At 41.4% G+C, this 24654-nt stretch overlaps 1 protein-coding gene across 1 annotated transcript in view; it reads left to right on the top strand.

Moving 5' to 3' along the window:
• SEMA5A (semaphorin 5A) overlaps nt 1-24654 on the top strand; it is a 306611-nt gene that overhangs the window by 105140 nt on the left and 176817 nt on the right. The window contains exons 4-5 of the mRNA XM_030927820.1: nt 3146-3244; nt 5273-5486. Of these exons, the coding sequence (XP_030783680.1) occupies nt 5312-5486 (175 nt within the window). The 5' untranslated portion in view covers nt 3146-3244; nt 5273-5311. The remainder of the gene's footprint in view (nt 1-3145; nt 3245-5272; nt 5487-24654) is intronic.

Raw genomic sequence — 24654 nt, 5'->3', positions numbered from 1 at the left:
CAAACTGCTGCACCATGGTTACCATGGTTATCACACATCCTGACCAACATGCCGGTTCTTCATCAAGCTTGAGAATGGTCAGCAGGGATGTTAACAACCTGCAGTTGCCGGGCACTGTGGCTCATGCCTGCAATTCCAGCACTTTGGGAGGACAAGGCAGGAGGATCCCTTGAGCTCAGGAGTTCGAGACCAGCCTGGGCAATATAATGAGTCCTTGTCTCTACAAAAAAAAAAAAAAAAAAAAAAAAATAGCCAGAGGTGGTGGCATACACGTGTAATCCAAGCTACTTGGGAGACAGAGGTGAGAGGCTCACTGGAGCCCAAGTAGTCGAGGCTGCAGTGAACTGTGATTAAGCCACTGCACCCCAGCCTGGGCAACAACAGAGTGAGTCCTTGTCTCAAAAAACAAAAACCAAAGAAAACAACCTACAGTCTTGTTTGCACTTTGTTCTTCCTTTGGGAAATTAACGTAAACACCATATTTGATATCTTGGTTATTCTCCTTTCCGTAATTGACTGGAGGCCCTTGCTTTCTCTTCACCAGGGCTGTAGAACTCTGCTGTGAAATCGCATTTCAATCCAGATGATTCTCCTGGAACAACTTACCCTTGCCCATGTTGTTTGTGGTTTACCTTGTAGCAAGCTCTTGCTTTGTTTTTTTTTTTTTTTTTTTTTTTTTTAAAGTAAAAGTTCTTTTACATCTTGCCTTGCTTTTAAAAGAGTTCCAAAAGCAACAGCAAAAACCAAACAAAATCCCCACCCTTGTATAATGTTTGTAATTTTCCATTCCAGTCCTTATGATGGTGTCATTAACAAGTCTGTGTCATCCATTAAATCCATCAGCTTGCTCTGTCCTGTGTTCTGGGAGATGTCTTTGTGGGTTTCCTCTGACAGGCAAAGGCTTCCTTCTTTTTTCCTCACTCTGCCTGTCTTTACAGGCTCCTGTAACCCTCTGGTTTCTTCCCTGGCCTGCCTGTGTTCTCTTCAGCCTGGGAAGGAGGAACTCTGTCGTTCTTTGAAGTCTTTTGTTTTGTTGTTTCACTTTAGAACTCTCCTGACCTTTCCCCAGGAATAAAGACAAAAGGGAACAAGACAAGCCTCCCACCTCTGTTGTACCTTTCTCAGTTACAGATTCACTGTCTACTCTTTACAAGCATTTGGTAATTCTTCTGAAGTCTACTTCGATCTTTGTGGTTGTTTTCTGTCTTCCTCAGTTCAGCTTCCAATGATAAGTGATTACTATTACTGTTAGGAAGAATGTTAGGAGAATAAGCCACCCTTGGTGTTTCACTTTACATTTAGAAAGCCAATCTGAGCCAGGAGCGGTGCTGACACCTGTGATCCCAACACTTCTGGGAGGTCAAGGTAGGAGGATCATTTGAGCCCAGGAGTTCGAGACCAGCCTGGGCAGCATGATAGAACCCTGTCTCTAGTAAAGAAAATACAAAAATTAGCACTATGCTTTGCCACTGTATCACTGCTATGCAGTAGACTGAGTTATGGGAAATTAACACTTTCATCTAGAATGAGGGTCCATTTGATTGAAGAGAAGGTGAGCTATACCGTTACATCCAGATTCCCCTGATTTCCAGCATGATGTGATTCAAATCATCATGTTATCATGCAGCATCTTTCATGCCTCATGCATCATTCATTTGCCATTGCGTGCAGTCGACTCGCTATTTTGGGTTTGTCCTTTCACACCTACCACCTTGATCTAGGTACGAAATGACAAAAGCCTGAGTTATGGAAGTGACTTCCTCCTTGGCTTCCTGACTCCAGGCTTCTATCTTCAGCTTGACTCTTGCAAATTGGTGTCTGAGTGCTTCTTCAGTGATAAAACACGAGAACTCATCAATACTTCACGCAGTCAAAACATTTCATGGCTCCTTTCACATTCGGAGTAACGTGTGAACTCACTACCTGCGCACACCTGGCCTGTTTCAGGCTCCTCGGCTTCTGTGTGAGCTCCTCTGTACACAGTGAGAGCACCTTGCTTTCTCTAGCCATGACACCTTGGCACAGTCTGCTCCTTTTGCGTGGGGAGTCTTTTCCCTCCTTTGCTCAGTAAAGTCCGACAGGTGTCCTACAAGCACCCCGTCCAGGAAGCCTCACTAAATCTTTCACTTTATTTACCACTTAGTTGTCAGCTCTTTCAGGAAGCCTCTGTACACCTCTTCCCTTCCCTATTCCTTTGGAGCTACGTAATATGCTATTCTTCCGTGTGTGCTCATTAGAGCGCATGGACAGCTCTGTGGTCATTGTCATGAACCTGTATTTTTCTGCCAGGGGCCTGGATTGGGACTTCTACCCCAGTGACTACCAAAGAGGAGCTACTCAGTGGATGCTTGCTGAATAAATGAGGAGCTCTCCAGCTCACATGTCCATCACTGCTATTACCATACCCAGGGTTTTCTAAGAACATTGGTAACCACAAAAATACTCCATTCTTGGAGTATCCCTCAGCCTAGGGTTTTGTCCCGAATGTTTCGAACATCTTTTCCTCATTAAGCATATTTTCACTTTTCAATCAATGAATTAAAAATGCATATAGATACTTGCTCTGTATTTAAAATATGCAGTTTCATCCCATAAAGTAAAATTTGTTCCAGTTTGCATACCGAGTTTCTCGTGTGACCTTCTGATCAAGAAGCACTTGCAGCATTTTCTCAAAGTCCTGAAGAAGTCTTCCAAGGCACTGTTTTACGAGTGGTATCTAATAGGTTCCTTTTATTTATTTTCCTAATAGCCGTCCAAGGCCATTTAGTGTTTGTGCTACTATCAGACACAATTCAAAATGAAATCAGTTCTGTCAAAATTAGATGCATGCTTTGAGAATTTAATTGAACTTGTGTTTATCTTCATATTCTTTATCAAACAAGATGCAGATACAGCAAGTAAATTTATTTGATAAAAATCAAATTGTTTCATAACTCTGTTGTTATTTTTTCGTCAATATCTGAAAGGTTTTTTTTTTAATGGTTTACATTTTATTAATGGTTTACATATTTATTAGATAAAATGTATTCATTCTCACCATTCTTCTTGTGCTTAGACTTTGTTAGCGTGTTTTTCATTATATATATATGTGTATATATACACACACACATATATATGTGTATATATATATATTTTTTTCCCTCAGGAGGAATGTCAGAACTACATCCGGGTGCTTCTGGTGGGTGGCGACCGGTTATTCACCTGTGGGACCAATGCATTCACACCTGTCTGCACCAACCGCTCGGTATGGCTTCCTTTTGTGCCTCAAAAGAATTTAATATCAGAAGAGGTCAAACATTGTATTAAAATATTAGTTTTAAATGAATTTCTATACACCAAGGTGTTGCTGTTTAATTCAAAAGCACTTTTTGTCAAATTGAATAAATATTTGATTTATTGATGTGTTTCTAATCAGGACCATCAATTAGATAAATAACTGGAAATAATTATAACTTATATAATTAAACTTAAATATGTTTCTAAATTATTTCAACCAGCATTTTTCTCACCAGTGACTTTAAACATTAATCCTAAACATATTCTTTGATGTCTAATTCTGCTTTATGGTAGAGATACTGTTACTGTTATTTACATTTACTAAAATTATTAAGATGGTCTAAAATCACAATCCTAGGGAAGAAAAAATTAACCTACAAATTGGATAAGAAGTATGTAAAAAAAATAAGCAAACTAAGAAATTGAACCCTAGGCAAAGTCCAGTTATAACTGACCCTCTTTCTTGTCTTTAACCTGGCAATCATTGACAGAGTAATTTTGAGCTGCACACAATATAGCAGTAGCATGGCAGGGTCAGTAGAACACACGTAGAATCTTCCTAATTCAGGTATAAATGCAATCTTCCTCTGGGAATATCATGAAGAAATATGTTCATTCCCTGGTTGCACAACTTTTTCAAGACCTTAATTGACCATCTGCTTTTACAGTTCATGATTTCAGGTTAGCATTCAGTTATTGGAAATGAAGGGAGGAGATGGATGACAAGGGGTGTGAAGCTCAGGGAGCTCTCTAGGTGCCGCACCCTGCCCTGAAACGCTTTCACCAGTGCCATGGTTCAGTCCTCAACATCTCCCCACAAGATCGCTACTCTTTGGGGCTCCATTTTATGAAAGAAGAACCTGAGACATAAAGAGCTGAGGGAACTTACCTGGGTACACATCTCATAGCAGAACAGCAGAGTGCCTGTACCTACTGGCCCTGACCCTTCTGCTCCAATACCTCTCAGGCGAGAACCAAGAACTGAATTGAGCTAAAAATCCACCAGTACCCAAGAGCTTTTCTCTTTCAATGATTTGTTGGGAATCCAGCATTTGGGAAACTGGATTCATATGAAATGACTTCAAGACACTTGGATATCTCTCTGAAAACTGAAAAAAAAAAAAAAAAAAAAAAGGGAAAGAAAGTATTGAAAATGTGGGCCACGTAGTGTTTAATATCCACACATCCTTACCTGTGAACACATTTTTCGGGGCTATTCATTATATTTTGGTTCACTTATATATTGATAGATTTATACATAATTCTTTTTTTTTTTTTTTTTTTTTTTTTTTTTTTTTTTTTTTTTTTTTTTTTGAGGCAGAGTCTTGCTCTGTCTCCCAGGCTGGAGTGCAGTGGCGTGATCTTGGCTCACTGCAACCTCCGCCTCCTAGGTTCAAGTGATTCTCCTGCCTCAGCCTCCCGAGTAGTGGGGACTATAGGAGCATTCCACTATGTCTAGCTAATTTTTGTTTTGTTTTGTTTTGTTTTGTTTTTAGTAGAGATGGGGTTTCACTGTGTTAACCAGAATGGTCTCGATTTCCTGACCTCGTGATCTGCCCTCCTCAGCCTCCCAAAGTGCTGGGATTATAGGCGTGAGGCACTGCGCCCAGGCAATTATACGTAATTCTTTATTGTGATCCTATTTCTGTAAATATTGACACTGGTTTTTAAATTAAAGTGGAAAAGTATGCAATACTTGTGCATTATAAATCAAAGGCATATATACAATGATCTTATATCTTATTTTGTGAGTATTCAGTGGTATGAGGTTCAGTAAACTAAAGTGATGAGAAAGAGACTGATTGAGGGACTCTCTTACCGTGAGTGGAGCAGGCTGTTTTCATCAGCTGGAGTGTAAAAGTGGGTCATCTCTCCCCATGAGCCCCAGAGAGGCTGTTACACAAGCATCACTGTGATTATGGTGGATGTGATCCATAAGCATCACTAAAGGGGCTTGTGCAGAGATAACTGCTTTTCACCTCATCTTCCCCCACAGTTGAGCAACCTGACTGAGATCCACGATCAGATCAGTGGCATGGCCCGCTGTCCCTACAGTCCCCAGCACAATTCCACAGCGCTCCTCACAGCTGGTGGGGAGCTCTATGCTGCTACAGCCATGGATTTTCCAGGACGTGATCCTGCCATTTACCGAAGCCTGGGCATTTTACCTCCTCTCCGCACAGCACAGTACAACTCCAAATGGCTCAATGGTAAGCCTTCCGTCACTCCTTCTTTCCCACCTCATTTGTTTTTGATTCCTGGTGATTTGGTGCTCAAAAGCAAACAACAACACTCTAAATAAAAATGAATTCTTCATCTTCTAAAGAAATCAAAGTGTAGCTTGTTCAGGACTAATGATAAAAAGGACATCATATGGGTATTTAGTATTTGGAAGAGAAGTGTAACTTCCAACCCCCCAGACCATGATAATATGGCTAATGTTGATATGACCACTTATAGAAGCTAGCTGAGTTTTTTTTTCTATATTGTTGTTTAATGTCTACAAAAGTTGACAGCTTGTCATAGATATGTGTAGAGTTCTGTGCATTACTTCTTAACTTCCTTTTTATGTGTCTAGAAATGGAAATTACTAACATGGCATGTAATTTTCAGCCCCTGTATAAAAGAATTTGTTTGTCTATAGGTAACTCCAAAAAGTTTGGCAATTAAAAATGTAAGAAATGTATCAACTCACATACTTAGAAGTTAGTAGGAGGCATCATCAGGGTTTATTCATTTAGTGGCTCAGGAGTTAATAAGGAGGCAAGTATTCACTGCAGTCTCTGCCATCCACAGTCTGGCAGATGGGCCCTCAGGCCATCTCTGCTTGTGGTTGCAAAATTGTTGCTGCCATTTCAGGTATTGCATCCACATGTGGCAATGTCCACTCAAAGAAGAGCTACATCCCTGTCCGCTTTTCATCTGTATATCTCTTTTTAAAGAAACCAGAAACCCTTAGAAGGCTTCTTTCAGTTCTGGGCCAGAACTTGGTCACTTGCTCACTAAGCAATCAGAAGATGGTGATAACCATCCAAATTGAGGTTCACTGTGTACAAAGTCCTGATGTGTATCAGCTGAAATGCATCCCTCTCTATATCTGTGCATTCCTGTGTGAGTGTGGTCACACACACACACATACACATTCACCTACAAAGGCGATGTATATGTACTATGCATAATCCATTGCCCCAAGCATTTATTTGATAATTTGTACAAAGGTGAAATCTTGAGAGTGAGTAGACTTTTGCCACATACCGGCTAATTATGTAGACCAGAGTTTCTCTTTTTCTTTTTTTTTTTTTTGAGACGGAGTCTTGCTCTGTCGCCCAGGCTGGAGTGCAGTGGCCGGATCTCAGCTCACTGCAAGCTCCGCCTCCCGGGTTTACGCCATTCTCCTGCCTCAGCCTCCCGAGTAGCTGGGACTACAGGCGCCCGCCACCTCGCCCGGCTAGCTTTTTTTTTGTATTTTTCAGTAGAGACGGGGTTTCACCGTGTTAGCCAGGATGGTCTCAAACTCCTGACCTCGTGATCCGCCCATCTCGGCCTCCCAAAGTGCTGGGATTACAGGCTTGAGCCACCGCGCCTGGCCGACCAGAGTTTCTCAACCTCAGCACTAGTGATGTTTTGGGCCAAATTGTTCTTAGCTGTGGGATGGGCGGTCTTGTCCTTGGCATTTTCAACCTATACTCATTATAGGCCAGTAGCATCCTCCTCTGCCCACTTGTAACAACAAAAAATGTTTTCAGCAATTTTTCAGTACTCACTGGGAGGGGGGAATTAACTCTAGTTGAGAACCACTGCTTTAGACTCATCACATATGCAGAACCATGAATACATGTACATATATTCAATGCAAAGATTTTGCCAAATAATACAGTCAACCTAACCATCAGAGTTTGCCTTTAAAAGACTGTCCTGTAGAAAAAAAAGGATGTCCTCATTATTAACTTTCTCAATTAAACCGAATTGCTTCCAAAGGAAAACATGAATTGTTTTCCCAAACTGAAGCACTAACTAGATTCTCTCATTAACATCATTTCTGTTGAACTGGCTTCAACAGAATCAGTTGATTCTATATGGATGATCCCCTTTTGGCCCCGAAACTTTCATCTGTGCAGCTTCAAGTTCTTCTTTCCATTTGTTTGTTGATTCTGACTGGCCGAGAAGTTTCCACTTAAAAATCAAGAATCCCTATCCCAATAAAGGCTTTGTAATTAGAATTTGCCAGAAGCAAAGTAAAAAGCAATTGGGAGTACCCTCTCTTTTCCCAAAGTGACACTTGAAGAATATCCTGGAAAAACAATTCAGATCATAGCATGAGTTATAAACACTAGCCGCCTTCTTACATGTGACTGAGTGACCACCAGCTGATCAGGTGCTCAGTATCTGTCAAATCCCTGGTTGTCAGCATCTGTAAATTCTCCTTTTCCATTGGAGAGTCATGTGTTGCCATTCAGGCAATGGAAGAACTGAGACAGTGTTGATCACAGTCGTGGTAGGCAAAACACTGTCACTTGATTTACAAAGAAATTAGTGTTTCGGATTCCTAAAACATTCTGCTGTTCATTTCTAAGATCTGATAACCGCAGACACTGAAAGTAATTCAGAGGTAAATGTGCTGGCTCTACCACTCAGGCCATAAGAGCAGCACAATTTGCATGACAATGAATAGCCTGCATTTCTCAGGAAAGCAGCATTTCCACCACCCTCCCGCACTGTCCTTCCCTGGCCTGCATTGGGAAGACCCTCTCTCCTAGGGTAGAAAACCAAGAGCCCTGCCTGAGGACCCTGACTGATTGCATAGAAGTGCTGTCTTCATATCTCTCCTGTGTTTTGTTAGGGCACTTTCTGCCACTGCTCAACCCTGAGATACAATTTCCACTTCCGGTTGGCCCTGATTTGCTTCTCTGATTGACCCTCCATCCAGGATGGATTCTGGCCTCTAACCACACTAGGTTCTGCTTCCATCTCCTGCTGAGTCTGAACACAGGGACATTTATCCTCCCTGGCCTAACTAGGACACATGCTTTGCATCCATCTGTTCTTTGCCAGACCCCCTTGTCTCAGGTCTTCCTCCTTTACTTCTCCTTACCCTCCTGCCCGCCTGCATTGACTCCCACCAAATCCAGCCCCAGAGGGGCCCACCCCTTGGCTTCTGTGTCTCTTAAACACTGGGGTGCTAGAGAGAATCACCCTGTGGTGGAAAGGGCAGCAGAAAAGGTAGAGCCTCTGTCCTCAGTGAGGCCCTCAGAGCAGCTCCCTAAAGGTCTAAGCACCCCAGTTCCTGTCCTCTCCCCTTGCAACTACCCCTACTCCAGTCCTCTCCCAGCCTCTCCCAGGGATTCTCAGTGGGTTTATCTTTCCTCCTACATTATAGAGAAACGTTAGGTTCTAAAGGATTTTTCCCAGTAAGTCCTCAAACTTACCTTTTCTTGTCACTCGGGTTCTGTAGCTGATTCTTTCTGCTGTGTTCTGGAGTAATTTTCATTTTTTGGAAAATATTGCCGCCTTATCCATTATCTTTCTTTTCACCATAACCTCATATTTCTTCCTTTCTAATGATGACTCATGATTTCAGAAAAATGATCAGATGTCTTTTCTCTTAAATAAGACAAAAACAAAGAAAACCCAACAAGCTAAAACCAAACACCCTGAGTTCTGCCGTGTCCAAGAGTGCTCCAATTTCACGTGGTGATTTTAAGGACCCCTTAAATGACCCTTTCAGATTTTTCCCTTGAGCTTTCAACCAAGTCAGCAAAATCAAATTTGAGAGCTGGACTTCTTCCAGAAGGAGGCTACAACGGGGTGGTAAAAGGGTAGGACTTCCTGCTTTGGTGGCCATGCAGTGGAAATTTTCTCTCAGCAGAAACAGGAGGAATGGAGGGTAAGTCCCTGCCCCATCACTTGCCCTCCATTATTGGCTGGCCTTATCGAGGACAGCATTCTTAAGCCCTCAGCTTCAGGCAATTCACATCTTCTCTGCCCTCTGCATCCCACCATGTGGTGCTGCGGTGGTTCTCCCCAGTCCCACAGTGTCTAGTTACATTATTTGAGGACCAATTTCCAGCCATTACCTTAACTATCTTATTGGAAGGATGACATTGTTGCCTCGAAGTTTCTTTTACAGAATGTTTGTGCCGCACCATACGTAGCTGGTGCACCCTGTGGCTTGAGTGCCTGTCCTGTCCTTGACAATTTTCCTTCAGCTGGTCTTTAAGCTTTGTTTATCGCTGAGAATTCTGTCCTCAATCCCTTCCTTCTGCCTACTCTTCTCATTCCACATGCTCCTCTTGGATTCCCATCTATTCCGAAGTTTTTTGTTGTTGTTTTTTGTTAGTTTTCTATTTTAATAGTTTTTGGGGTACAGGTGGTTTTTGGTTACATGGATAAGTTATTTAGTAGTAATTTCTGAGATTTTAGTGCACCCTTCACCCGAGCAGTGTACACTGTACCCCGTATATAGTCTTTTATCCCCCACTCCACTGCCAACCTTCCCCACAAGTCCCGAAAGACCACTATATCATTATTATGCCTTTGCATCCTCATAGCTTAGCTCCCACTTACAAGTAAGAACATACGATATTTGGTTTTCCATTCTTGAATTACTCCACTCAGAATAATGATCTCCAGCTCCTTCCAAGTTGATGCAAAATACATTATTTTGTTCCTTTTTATAGCTGAGTAGTAGTCCATGGTGTATACATATTACACTTTTTTTTCTGTTCTAAAATTTTAACTCCCCTGCCTCACACCATACCCGCCTACTGAGGACCATTCACAGATCTGGTCTCAGCTCCGACTTAGTCCACAGATGCGATGTTCACTTCCAGCTGAATGCTCCTTGCAGTACTTTCAGCTCAGCCTACTCCATTTTCATTCATTTCTTTGTTTTTCAATCTTGGGTGTGGGCCCCATATTAGTTTTCTAGGGATGCCATGACAAAGTATCACAGCCTGGGTGCTTAAACAGCAGACATTTATTTGCTCAAAGTTCTGGAGGCTGAAAGTCCAAGAAGAAGCTGTTGGCAGGGTTGTTGTCTCCTGAGGCCTCTCTCCTTGTCTTGTAGATGTCATCTTTTCCCTGTGTCTTCTAAACGTGGTCTTCCCTCTGTCCATGCCTGTTTCCTAATTTCCTATTCTTTTTTTTTTTTTTTTTTTTTTTTTTGAGACAGAGTCTCCCTCTGTCACCCAGGCTAGAGTACAGTGGTCCAATATCAGCTCACTGCAAGCTCCGCCTCCTGGGTTCACACCATTCTCCTGCATCAGCCTCCCAAGTAGCTGGGACTACAGGCTTCTGCCACCACACCCAGCTAATTTTTTGTATTTTTAGTGGAGACAGGGTTTCGACATGTTAGCCAGGATGGTCTTGATCTCCTGACCTAGTGATCTGCCTGTCGGTCTCCCAAAGTGCTGGGATTACAGGTATGAGCCACTGTGCCCAGCCCCTAATTTCCTATTCCTATAAGGACAGCAGTCATATTGGATTAAAGCACACTCCAATGACCTCATTTTAACCTCATTAACCACTTAAAGACCCCGTTTTTGAGCATAGTAACATTCTGGAGTACTGGGGGCTGGGACCTTGACATAAGTTTTGGGAGGCACAACTCAGCCCAGAGCAGGTTCCATGATTCACCTCTCATCTGAGCCAGACACCTGCAAATCTCAGCTGACTCCTTCCCTCTCTTTCCAGACCCACTCAACCCCAGGTCCTACAGAGACCACTTTCAGAGTGGCTTCCAGACCTGAGTCTTTCGTCTCATTCCTCCACTTCTGTGCTTGTTCAAGGCTTCCTCATCTGAAATGCTACACTAACCCCTCTCTGATCCACTCTCCAAAGAGTAGCCAGTAATATGTGGCGTGAAGCTCTAAGGTACAGAGTAGAGACTTTGGCGTCAGACAGATCGGAGGCTTGGCCCTTGGGGCATAAATTTGTCTTACCAGTTCTTGGCTTCCTCACCTGCATATTGCAGATGGCTAACTACCTGACCTGGACATTGTGAGAATAAAGTGAGACAACAAAGATGATGAGTATTAGTGTCAGCACATAGTACTCCACAAATAAGGGGAGCTATTGTGAACTCCCCAAAGTCCAATGCAATATCTGAGATGTAGTAGGGAGTTAATACATGTTTGTTGACTGAATAAATCAGTGATTATTTGGGCCTGTGGTTCCTGAATTACTGACACCTTCCAACCTTCTGTTTCCTCCTCTTTACTGGCACATTCAAGATATATCCATCACCATCTAGTCTTGGGACTTCCAGAACTTTAGCAGGACTTGAATCCTCTAGAAGACCACCACTCAGCTAGCAGCTGCTTACATATAATAATGAACAAAACTCCCTTCTTTGTTTTGCATGCTTTTCAGTTTTTGCAACCTTTTTGTGTTGAGGAAAGAAAATTGTCTCAGCAGGAGAAGTTGGGAGAGTATAGTACCGGCTAACCTGAGTCAGCAAAATTTTTGCATTCAGATGAACTATGATTAAATTGTGTATGGTACAATTTACTTATGCATTTAGGTAGTCCCTTTGCATAATTGTACTAGTTAACATATATTGGGCAAACTGATGAAACACCCAGTAGAACTGTCACTAACTTTTACTGCATGCACATATACTGGGCACCCTTCGGCCCAAACTTCGAGCCAGCCAGCAGACAGCCACCAGTGAATTCTGTTTCATCAAGCCATATCTTCAGTGACATTTTGAACAGTGCCTGTGCTTGTTTCCTAGGTTGCCAAAGCAAAGTACTGCAAACAGGGTAGTTCAAAGCAATAGAAATTTATTCTTTCTTTAAAAAAATACTTAATTTTTAACTTTTAGGTTCGGGGGATATGTGAAGGTTTGTTACAAAGGAAAACTCATGTCATGGGGGTTTGTTGTACAGATTATTTTACTACGCAGGAGTTAAGTCCAGTACCCAATAGTTATATTTTCTTCTCTTCTCCCTCCTCCCACCCTCCACCCTCAAGTAGACCCCAGTGTCTGTTGTTTTCTTCTTTGTGTTATAAGTTCTCCTTATTTAGCTCTCATTTATAAGTGAGAATATAGATAGGAATGAAGTCAGATTTAGAAGTACAGCAAAACGCAATCCAAGGAAAATAAGAATCACAATAAAGTGATACAGAAGCTGAAGGAAGGAATAGCCGATATAAAAAAAGAACTTCAGAGTTCTGACAGAGCTGAATAACCCAATACAAGAATTTTACAATACAATCACAAGTATTAACAGCAGAATAAACCAAGCTGAGGAAAGAATATCAGAGCTTGAAGACTGGTTCTCTGAAATAAGACAGTCAAAGAAAAAAGAATAAAAGGAATGAACAAAACCTCTGAGAAGGATGCGATTATGTAAAGAAGCCAAATCTATGAATCCTTGGCATCCCTGAAAGGGAGGGGAAGAAAGCAAACAGATTGGAAAACATATTTCAAATATCATCCATGAAAACTTCCCCAATTTTGCTAGAGAGGCCAACAGTCAAATTTAGGAAATACAGAGAATGCCTGCAAGATTCTACACAGGGAGATCATCCCCAAGACACACAGTCATCAGATTTCCCATGGTCAAAATGAAAGAAAGAATGTTAAAGGCAGCTGGAGAGAAAAGGCAGGTTATCTACAAAGGGAATCCCATCAGGCTAACAGTGGACCTCTCAGCTGAAACCCTACAAGCCAGAAGAGATTGGGGGCCTATATTCAGCATTCTTAAATTTAAAAAAAAAGTATTCAACCAAAAAATTCATATCCAGCTAGACTAAGGTTCCCAAGTGAAGAAGAAATAAGATTCTCTTCAGATAAAGCAAATGTTTAGTGAGTTTGTTACCACCAAACCTGCCTTGCAAGAGATCTTGAAAGGAGCACTAAATATAGAAAGGAAAGACTGCTACCAGCTAATACAAAACCACCCTTAAACACACAGACCAGTGTCACCATAAAGCAACCACACAAGCAAGCCAACATCATAACCAGCTAACAACATAATGACAGGATCAAATCCATGCATATCAATACTAATCTTGTATGTGAACAGGTTAAATGCTCCACTTAAAAGGCACAGAGTGGCAAGGTGGATAAAGAGGGAAGACACGATAGTATGCTGCCTTCAAGAGACCTGTCTCACATGAAATGACACCCATAGGCTCAAAATAAAGGGTTAGAAAAGAAATCTACCAAGCAAATGGAAAAGAGAAAGAAGCAGGTTTTGCCATTTTAATTTCAGACAAAACTGACTTCAAACCAACAAAGATCAAAAAGGCAAAGAAGGGTAAAGGATTCAGTTCAACAAGAAGACTTAACTATCCTAAATATATATGCACCCAACACAGAAGCACCCAGATTCATACGTTTTCAGAGTTTTTAGAGAACTTCAATTAGTCTTAGACTCACATAATAGTAATGTGAGACTTTAACACTCTACTGATAATATTAGACAGATCGTCAAGGCACAAAATTAACAAAGATATTCAGGACCTGAATTCAAGATTGAACCAAATGAATCTGATACATATTTACAGAACTCTCCACCAAAAAACTACAGGACATACATTCTTCTCATTGTCACATGCTACATACTTTACAATTGACCACGTAATTAGACATAAAACAATCATCAGAAGCTACAAAAGAACCAAAATCATACCAAGCACACTTTCATGTCACAGTGCAATAGAAATAAAAGTCAAGACTAAGAAAATCACTCCAAAAACCATGTAACTACATGGAAATCGAATGACATGCTCCTGGGTGACTTTTGTGTAAACAATGAAATTACGGCAGAAATCAAGAAGTTCATTGAAACTAATGAGAGCAAAGATACAACATACCAGAATTTCTGGGACACAGCTAAGGGAGTGTTAAGAGGGCAATTCATAGCACTAAATGTTCACATCAAAAAGTTAGATCTCAAATTAATAGGCTAACATCACAAAGGAAAGAATTAGAGAAACAGGAACAAATCAACCCCAAAGCTAGAAGAAACAGGACCTAATCAAGCCCAAAGTCCTAGCTCAGGTATGCATCATATATGGCCTGTGTTTAAAGGGCAAATCTCTCTGAGCCCCACAGTGTTCATCTGGACAATAATCAAAATCAGAGCTGAACTGAAGGAAATCAAGACATGAAAACTCATTCAAAAGATTAGTGAATCCTGGAGTTGGTTTTCTGAAAAAAAATTAATAAGATAGGCTACTAGCTACACTAATAAAGAAGAAAAGAGAGAAGATCCAAATAAACATAATTAGAAATGAAGAAGAAAATGTTACCACTGACCCCACAGAAATAAAAATAACCATCAGAAACTACCAGAAATGTATTGTCTTAAAGTGCTAAAGGCCAAAGGTCCAAAATCAAGGTGCCAGCGTGGCCATGCATTCTGCAAATCCTTGAGGGGAGAACCATGGTTATGTCCTCTAGCTCTGGTAGCCCCAGACACTCCTTGGCTTATGATGGTTTCACTCCTATGGCTGCCTCCATCTTCACATGGCTGTCTTCCTGTGCCTCTGTCTAAATTCTCCTTTCCTTATAAGGATACCAGTCATGTTGGAATATCTGAAGTTTATTACATCTGCAGAGACCATGTTTCCAGATAAGGTCACATTCATGAAAATTGGGGGTTGGGACGTCAACATATTTCTTGGTTGGGGGATGGGTACAGTTAAACTATAACACTGTCCAAAGGAAGAAGTGCTCAACTGTTGAAGTCTGAAGTCACAACATCTTATTTTCTGATGACAATCTTAATGCTTTTTTCTACTGCTAGTAAACCCGTTTACTTTTCAGGCTTCCCATCTCAGCCATATCATTCCCATTGTTAGCAGATGGGGTTGTCTTCTTGTTTCCCACGAGAATCATAAGTCCTCAGGTAGGGATGGCAATCTCCTGTCTGCTTTGCCCCAGGCAGAGGGCTGTTTTACTTGTGATTCTTTCTTCCTCTCTCTAGAGTACCGCTGTGGACAATGCACTCACTTAAACTGCTGCTTTGCATCCCTCCCTGTCCCTATGTCTCTGGGGAAGGGGTGCTTCTCTCCTCTGTAAAACTCAAGAATGCAAGACCCAGCAAGTCAAGATTCATTGTTGAATTGAACAACGCTAAAACTCTTAAGCATTGCTGATGCTTGAGCTCAACAGTGAGCTCGATCTTGTGTTGCTTATTCTACATCTGAATTACTATCTCAAAAGACTACAGGGAAGGATGGCAGAAATGAGTGCTCTCATAATCGAGCCTAAGATGAGCACAGAGGCACGAAGCATGCATCATCAGAACATGTGGGCAGAACATGACAGGCTATGGCCTTTTGCAACCCCAGGAGCCAGAGTTCCAGAACTAATCTTCAGGCAAATGATGGTACTGGCTTTTCCATGGTGACATCTGGCCATGGTACAGAGATCCCTGAGTAAGGACCTACCAGACTTCTAACCTTTCCACCACATCTTGCAGAAACCCATCAGAAATATCTGGTATGGTTCTAAAAATCTGCCTTTAGCAAGCTAAGTCCCTTGGATTTTATATTGCAGTTCCAGGTACAAATTCTTATGACACTTCCAGCATTATTCTTTATATACTGATGAATACACACTCCCTGCCCCCGATCCTCTGCACCTGTGCAGGGGCTCCCAGATGGTGGGAGGTGCTGTCAGTAGTCAGCACAAGCTGGGTTGGAGAGGGCCAGCAGGCCTGGCCTGAGCTCTGGAAGCCTTTGTGGGTTCTGCCTATTTCCTCTTGTTTCCTCTTGCCTGGCTGCTATGATCTGGCTCTGCCTGTTTTTACAGCCCTGGCTCCTGCTATTTTTCCCGCATGCATGCTTAGTGTCCTTTCAGGAGCCATGTGCAGTTTCCTGGGAGCATTCTGCCTTCCTTACCATGTTGCTTTGCAGTTTGTGATTATTTTGTCCTCACTTCCCTTGATTTTTGCCTCCTGGCTAATTCTGGCTCCTAGTTAGGTTAGTTTAAATTTCCATTTTCCCCAGTCTCTGGTGGATCTGTTCCATCCCTTTCTCACACTGTTCAAGACTGCACTTTCTCCCATACTACCAGAGCTCTTGGTTAGTCTCTTGCCCTAACCTTATGAGAGCCCCCATTTTACCTGCAGAGAAAGCCAGAGTGCTGCCATGGCCCTCCTGTTCCCTTCCCGTTCTCATCTATGTGCTCTCTTGGCTTTAGCCTCTGAAATGCCACACAGTGCCTCTGGTTCTTCCTTGCCTTTCAGGGCTCAGCAAACTTTTCTATAAAGGGCCAGTGAATAAATATTTTAGACTTTGCAGTCCACATGGCCACTGTTGCATCTTTTCATCTTGCCATCATAGTATGAAAGTCTTCACAGTCTATGGATGCATGAGTGTGACTGGGTGCTAATAAAACTTTATTCACAAAATGGACAGCAGGTAGGATTTGGCCCATGGGCTACAGTTTGCTGGCCCCTGTTCTGCCTGGAAAGCTCTTCCCCCAGAAAACCCATCTGGTCAACTCTCCCATCTTTTTTGAGTCTTTGCTCAAATGCCATCTTCTTAATGGAACCCACGCCTCACCACCTTATTTCAGATCACAGCTCCCTCCTATCTAGCCCTCTTGGCTCTTCTTACCATGTTCGGCTTTAGACTCAGCTATAATGTTGTCTCCTCCCGCCACTACAGTGAAGGTTCCCAATGACCAGGGCTTATGTCTTTCTCTTACTCCTGGGTCCCACATGCTTACAACAGTGCTGGCATTAAAGTAAGCACTCAATGGCTATTTTTCTAATTAATGAGTTAAATGGTGCTATGGTCGGAACGTTTATGTCTTTCCAAAAGTAGTAGGCTGAAATCAAACCTACAAGGTGATCGTATTAGAAGGTGAGGCATTTGAGAGCTGATTGGGTCATAAAGGTGGAGTCCTCATGAATGGGATTGGTGCCCGCATAAACAAGACCCCAGAGAGCTCCCTCGTTCCTCCCACCTTGTGAGGACACAGTGAGAAGGTGCCGGCTAGGAACCAGAAAGCAAACCCTTGCGAGACACTACGTCTGCTGGTGCCTTGATCATAGACTTCCCAGCCTCCGGAACTGTGAGAAAGAAATGTTTGTTGTTTATAGGCGGCCCAGTTTATGGTATTTTTGTTACAGCAGCTGGAATGGACGAAGACAATGGGTAGATAGTTGACTTCTTTGTTACCGCCACTATTTTATGAGTTCCTTAAGGGCAGGGGCTCTGTGGAAGCCTCTTTGTGTGCTAGCATCTTATTCAGTGTCTGAAATATAGATCAGGATTAATCCGTATTTGTTGAATGCGTAAGAGATTAGCACACTTCACAAATAGCAGAAATATGAATAATGTTAAACATGGGAGAATGTTCTACTAATTATACATTAGAATTAAACAGCAACAAAAACACAGATATGCATATTTGAAATTGAACCAGGTCCAAAAATTTATAACATCTTCCCTTTGAGCCCCCATCTCACTTGGACCCCTGTTTTCAGCCATTATTTATTGTCATTTTTCAAAGGCAGTACAATCAATTGGATAACATTCTGGATGAATCTGGAACATTAAGTTATGTGTTTGGTAATGAATATATTTCAAAGTCATATTTTCCCCTGTGCCAAAGTTGCTCTTAAAACAAATTTATGTGTTTAGAGAAATACCTTAACAGCTTTAATGCATTAAAATATTAATCGTTAATAACTGTATGAAATGATTACTGTAAGGCAGGATAATAAATGTTTAATGGTCGATGCTTGAAATAGAGAAGCAATAAAACTTGCCTTCAAGAAACTGGCAGTCAAGTTGGGGAAACAATAAACCCATGAAAATGTGAAAATACATTTCCAAATTAATATTGTGCAAATTGAGTTTGTGAGTTCTGAAGGAACTATGTGCTTGCACACAGAGGAAAATCTTCAGTAGGAACTTGGAAAAACTAACTCCTAAATGAGCCTTAATAACTCAGCATGAACATCTAAGCCACGTAGACTTATTAATACTCAGAGACCTGCTGGCTTTCCTTCTCTGGTGGAAATGTGCACTTGTCCCACTGGGTTCTCCCAGGGAACTCCACAGTGTCCTGCAGTCTCTGAGGTTTCGGCCAGGATTTCATGTGGAGGTGAACTCACTTGAAATCCACAAGCATTCTCTTTTCAACGGTATCATTTTTTATGAGCTATTATAATTCTAGTTGAGAAAATTCTTTTGGCAACAATGTTAAATTCTGTTGGTCTGAAATACATTGATGGTGTTACTCAAGCATTAAGTAGACTCTTGAGGTCTTTAAAATGCAATTATTAACCTTCTAATGATTAATGATAATTTACTTGGAGGATGAAAATCTCCTCCATGCTTACTTAAGTCAAGGAGAAATTGTTTCTGCTTGTCCTGAAGAGAGGTGCTTTGGGGAGCTCAATGCTTCTCCTTGGGACCAGGTGCTGACTCCAAACAGCCTGAGCACAGCCAGGCTGGTGTGACTTTGTTGAGCTCCACCCTGGAGACAGTGAGAGCCTGTTTGGTAGGATACACACAGCATAGTACCTGGAGCTGTGACTGGTCTGTAAGAGGTGCTCTCTCAACTGACAAGATTCACTACAGCTGGAAATTCAAAAATGGAAGTAGAGGTCAGAGAACAAGCAAAACAAAGACAAATGGGGGAATGAAGTGAATATGGGTACCAAAATGCAAGTACCTGTAAAGAAAAAGAAGAAGCTCTGTAAAGCCAGAATAGAATCAAGACTGCATAGTCAGCAGCCTAGTGTTGGTTTCCTTTTTTTTTTTTTTTTTTTTCCAAATAAGCACCTGGGGAGATGCTTAAAAAGAATGCTCTTGTGAAAAATAAGTTCTTTTCAGCATTACAAGTGCAAGGCTGATATCTCATTCAAGTTTAAACTTGCTAGGGTGAGGATGAGACAACATGGATGGAAAGTATATTGAGCAAAGTTGTGTGACATGTGACATAGCACAATGAGATGCCCTCTTCTAATATTCAGGCCTGATCGAGCCTGTCAGCCGGCATTGCCAATTGCCTATGCCTTGTGGGATGGCTGCAGTTCGGACATCGTGCTGTGAATCTAATCCTATTATCTTTGTAGGTCAGAAATCATTTTAAATCAATGACCTCCATGCATATCGCCTGCCTGTCCATACACTTATTAGAGTATCTGTTACTTGTAGTTATTACACCACCCACAAGGAAGAGTCACAATGGCTATTTATAATATGCCAGGTAGATGGGAGGCTCCAAACCCATGTCATCTGCCATCCTTCTTACAATCTCTTAAGGGAGATTGCATTATCCTCCTCCTACAGATGAGCACCGTGGGGCTCAGAGGGACTTGCCCCCTGAACACAGGCCATACCTGATGCATACCTGAGCTAGAGCTTGAAAACAGATCCACTCCAGAGCTTGCCTCCTTCCTTCTTTACAAGCTGCTGACCTTCCTTTTGTTTAGTTGGCATTTTAGGAAATACCAGTGTTACAAATAGCCTCCATCTCTCTCTCCCAGTGCCCACATTTTCATGCATGAGCTGCCATGGAAGAGGGGTATGTGGACTCTGGAAAAAGTTGAGAGCCTTTTCTTGATTGTTATAGACTTGCATACATGATGCAATAAACTGGGGTTATTAAACCCAAAGTAGAAGAGCCTGTGTGATAATTTAATGCAGATCTTTATGGGTACAAAAGTGTCGTTAAGTGACATAAGGAGTCAGTTCTTATGGTGCTCTGAAAACACCGTATCGCTCCATCCTGTACATCAAGCACAGAGGGCCTAAAAGCTGGGGAGCCACAGGTCCTCTCCAATCGTGTGAAGAAGCTTCTACACTTGCCAATACACTTGTCAATACACTTGCCAAAGGTCTTTTACTACCTTTGAATTTTAATGTGCACATTCCAAAAGAAAAGGGATGAATGAATCTTTCCTTCTCCTACTACCACATTATGAGGATACTTGCATGAACTGTATATACACGAGTCAGGGAAACGTCATAAAAAATAAATCCACTACAAGAAGGGATGCCTCACTGTAGAGAAGATCTCAGGCAGACATGTACTAGAACAGATAAAACAGTTGGGAAATGGCTCAATGTTCATTGTCTAGAGATTCTGGCAGTTTCCTAGTGATGGTCTTGAATCCCTCTTGATGTCCTTGCCTGGTGACTCATGTTGCCTCCTTTCCTTCTTAAAAGCATCCCAGTTTCTAGCATAAATCATCTTGTCATCTTGTTTCTAAAATGCCCAGTTTTATGTGTTTCTATAAATTTGTCTCTATATTATTCTATTGAACTTTTTATTGACCCCAGTCAAGGGCCTCTGACATTTGTTCACTCACTGCCACATATTGGGAAGTCGGCTCCCTGTGTCTTGGTCCTCCGTTTGCCCCAGCTCAGATCAACTCAGGAGACAAAGCCAGAGCCGTCATGCACATTTCCTTATTCTGCAGTAGCTTATTGGGAAGAAGGATGATAAAAACTGAATAACGTTGGAGCTCAATGTCTTCTTTCAGTAAAATCTTACATGGTTTCCTTTCAGTCTTTTAACATAATTTTTAGGTGTTAAAATATTTACCAGATTTTTAAATTTAACATTCCAATTAAAAAACTCATAAGTATGAATTTGATCTTGCAGATAAAATGATTCATTCTTCCAAGAAGTGAATCTGTAAATTTAAAATGGCATCAGAAAAAATGAACATGGCAAATAGAAATTTTGTGTTTTGGCAGTTTTCACAAATATTCATGAAATTATGTATCACTAATAGGAATGTGTGATTTGGCAGACTTTTATAAGAGAGGGCTACGTGCTTGGAATGGAATAAGAGCAGAGTAGACACTAAAGTCTGTCACTTTAAGCTAGAACATTGAGACAAATATCCAGTTAATGAAACTCCTATAGACCCAAAGATATGGAGAATTGTAGGTGTGAGTTTTGGTCTTGTAGGGTGGTATACAGAAGTGGTGCTTCTCATTTAGGGGAAACCAGCCCGTGTCGCCATGGTACAAGTGGTTCCTATTTGAATCAGCAAATTCATGAAAGTAATGCATTTTCAATGGGTCATATTCCCCAGGAAGAAGGAAGGAATCAAATGTGCTGAAACTGTCTTTCCAGTCCTACTGCAAGGATCTTAGCAATAACTTTTTTTCTGTCAAGGGGCTCAATGAGTGACACACCTGGGGATGCAAGGCCCCGATTGCTGTGTAGATAGTTACCAAGGATGTGCTTGACTCCAACTCCCCACCCCATCCCACACTACACACCCAGGAAATGGAATGATAAGCTTTTCTTTAAAACTCTTTGGTGTCTCTCCAATGGCAGTTGAAATCCATACTCCTTGTTATGGGCTCCTGGCCTTGCCTGGCTTTCCACCTCCTGTCCTGTTGATCCCTTTGATCCTGACTGTGGCTTCATTTCATTCCTTGCCATGCTTATGGTCGTCTCCCAGGCTGCTCCTTCTGGCAGGGATGTTCTCTTCCCCCATCCTTGTCTGAGTGGCCCCTTCTCAGCCTCACCCGTGCCTTTTCCCTATTCTCTCCTTTCTGATCTCTGTTTCTCCTGCCCGCCCTGGCCCTCCGTACCCTTGTCCTCACTGTAAGCACTTGTTGATCTGTCTTGTTTGTCTCCTCACACTGCTCTTGAGGGCACAGGGGCTGTGTCTATCAGTTTACTAAGGAGTACCCAGTGGCCAGGACTGCCCCTTGGGGCAGTGAGGAAGTGCCTGGAACAGTACTCTGGCTGGCTCTGCCACCATGTTTGATTTCAGTCTTGATGGAATAAGTGTAGACTTTAATTTGATACACAGAATGCATACTCAATGAGTTATCTTATTAATTAAATACTGATGATATTTACTCACACGTGTGTTTACATTAATTTATGGAGTCATTTTCAATAAATAGAGATCTGTATTTTGATAATTACCAGCCAAGTGCTTTTGATTCTCACAATGATACTCCATGTTGGATGTTGCTATTGTTATTCAAAAACAGAAAACAAAGGAAATATACTGGTAAATAATGTGACTAAGTTCACACAGCCAGTAGGTGGAGGTATTGAGCCATCTATACATATATCTCTATACTCACATATGTGATACACACATATACACAGACACAAACGTGTGCATCCATCTATTGAAATCTATCTATCTATCTATCAATCATTATCATCTGTCTTTTAGTAGAAACCTCAGGAAAAGAACTTTAGCCTACCAATAGCTTTTAACCTGTTTAATTTCATTTAATTTTAAGTTATCAGCTTTTAATTTTAATGAATACCTAGATAAAAATATATTTGCCCTGGAAGCTTCTACAGCAGTTTTATCTCCATGAACTATGACAATGGAAACAGTGTACCCAATAAAAAGAGGGTCTAAAATCTGGCAATGCTTGTGGAAGGCATTTTGTAGTGACTGATACTAACAACTTAGGAACAGAAAACTGCTGGCTGTGTGTCACCTCTGAATATTGTTTCCATTAACTCATCTTATTTTTGTGAAATAGCTTGCTATTTAAAAACTCAGCATGGTAGGCCAGGTGCCGTGGCTCACACCTATAATCCCAGCACTTTGGGAGGCTGAAGTGGGCAAATCACCTGAGGTTGGGAGTTCAAGACCAGTCTAACCAACACGGAGAAACCCTGTCTCTACTAAAAATACAAAATTAGCCAGGTGTGGTGGCAAAAACCTGAAATGCCAGCTACTCGGAAAGCTGAGGCAGGAGAATCTCTTGAACCCAGGAGGCGGAGTTTGCAGTGAACTGAGATCGCACCATTGCACTCCAGCCTGGGCAACAAGAGTGAAACTCTGTCTCAAAACAAACAAACAAACAAAATTCAGCATGGCTTATTTATGATCCTAAAACTCTGATCACCTTTAAGCTTTATATATATATATCAAGTATATATATATATACTTGATCATTATCATTATGTGAAGTTCTGTTCAATAGAAATTATTGCAAGGGACATTGAGAGTAAGTAAATGGTGACTATTATTTTGCAGTCAAAAGCCACTTTGTGTGATACTTGCCAAAGTCAGGCTGGAAAATGCCTGTACATTATGCCAAAATAATAATAGCCACCATTTATTGGCATCCTACTATGCATCAGCCCGTTTAATGTTTACAGCTTTGCAAACTAGGTCTGATTGTCAGATGCAACAACATAAAATATCAGATGTCAACGGTCCAGCCAGGGCAGAGCCATAGGCATCGAGTACAGGCTTTTTTCAGCCTGACTTTGGCAAGTGTGTCACAAGGCCACTTTTGACTGCAAAATAATTTATAATAGATTTTGATTCTAGTAAGATTTTTGTAGAGTTGGGATTCCTTTGTGCCTTTAATATTCACTCTCATTGTAGACAAATATTTTTATATCAATGATCAGATCGAGCCATTTGAATATGGTATACCCCCACATTGATGCTTTAGATATTGGAATAGAAAGAATATAGAATGGGAGGCTTCATTTGGATGCTCAGTATTTGGTTTTGTGTGGTCAAAATCTCAAAATTTTTGATGCTTTTCTTCGCATCACTTGTAATTACATATATGGTGAGTCACTTCTCCTAGTCCTATCTGTATGGTCACTATTGGGTAGGAAAACATGCAAAATAAAAGTTCTTATATCATGAAGAATAGTTCTTATATCGTGAAGAATAATTCTTATTAACATGATATATTTTGTACAACACTGTAATACATAACTCAGTCTGTTTTACAAACATTAGAAAAGACAGTTTCTCCATGCATGTATTTACATAGCGGCTGACGCGCCTGTTTTTCCTGTGATGCAGTCAGCAGCACACCTGAGATCTCTCTTTCATGCACTCCTATCCATTGTACACAAGAAGAAAAGGCCTGATTTTCCTTCTGACTTGTTCAGCTCACTCAGGAGTGACAGAAACTAGTTTGTGGTGAATTGCATTTTGAGAAAAGACAGAACTTAAATAATGGAAGGAAAACAAAATTCATCTTATCATCCTGCCTGGCAAGACTCTAACATCACCTACTTCCAAATTTCTATCAATAAATATAAGAGCTATTTGACTGTCTGTTTTACAATTATTCCCACTTTTTTATTGTCTTTGAAAAAGGAACAGGATGCTCGCCGAATTTCAAGAGACTCTACTTTTCAAGAAACTGTGTTTCCCTAGTTAATGGCAGGTCACACAGTCAGGGGTCCACCCTCATCCTGAAGGACCAGTGTAGGCCCACAGGATGTGTTACCAAATGCAGTCTCACTCCCTGACCAGCACGACCTGCACTGCATGGTGAATTAGCAAACAGCACTCACTACACTTGGAATACAAATTCTTCTCTTGTTTTTGCAAACCAAAAGGAAAACCTGCATTTGAACATTTCTATCTAAAATGCACATTGTGATCTTATAACATTGATTCAGGGTAGTTTGGAGACATGGTG

Source organism: Rhinopithecus roxellana, chromosome 3 (genome assembly GCF_007565055.1).
Source record: "Rhinopithecus roxellana isolate Shanxi Qingling chromosome 3, ASM756505v1, whole genome shotgun sequence".
Classification (NCBI taxonomy): domain Eukaryota; kingdom Metazoa; phylum Chordata; class Mammalia; order Primates; family Cercopithecidae; genus Rhinopithecus; species Rhinopithecus roxellana.
Note: the sequence above shows the minus strand (reverse complement) of the source record. Positions and strands in the feature narration are given on the sequence as shown.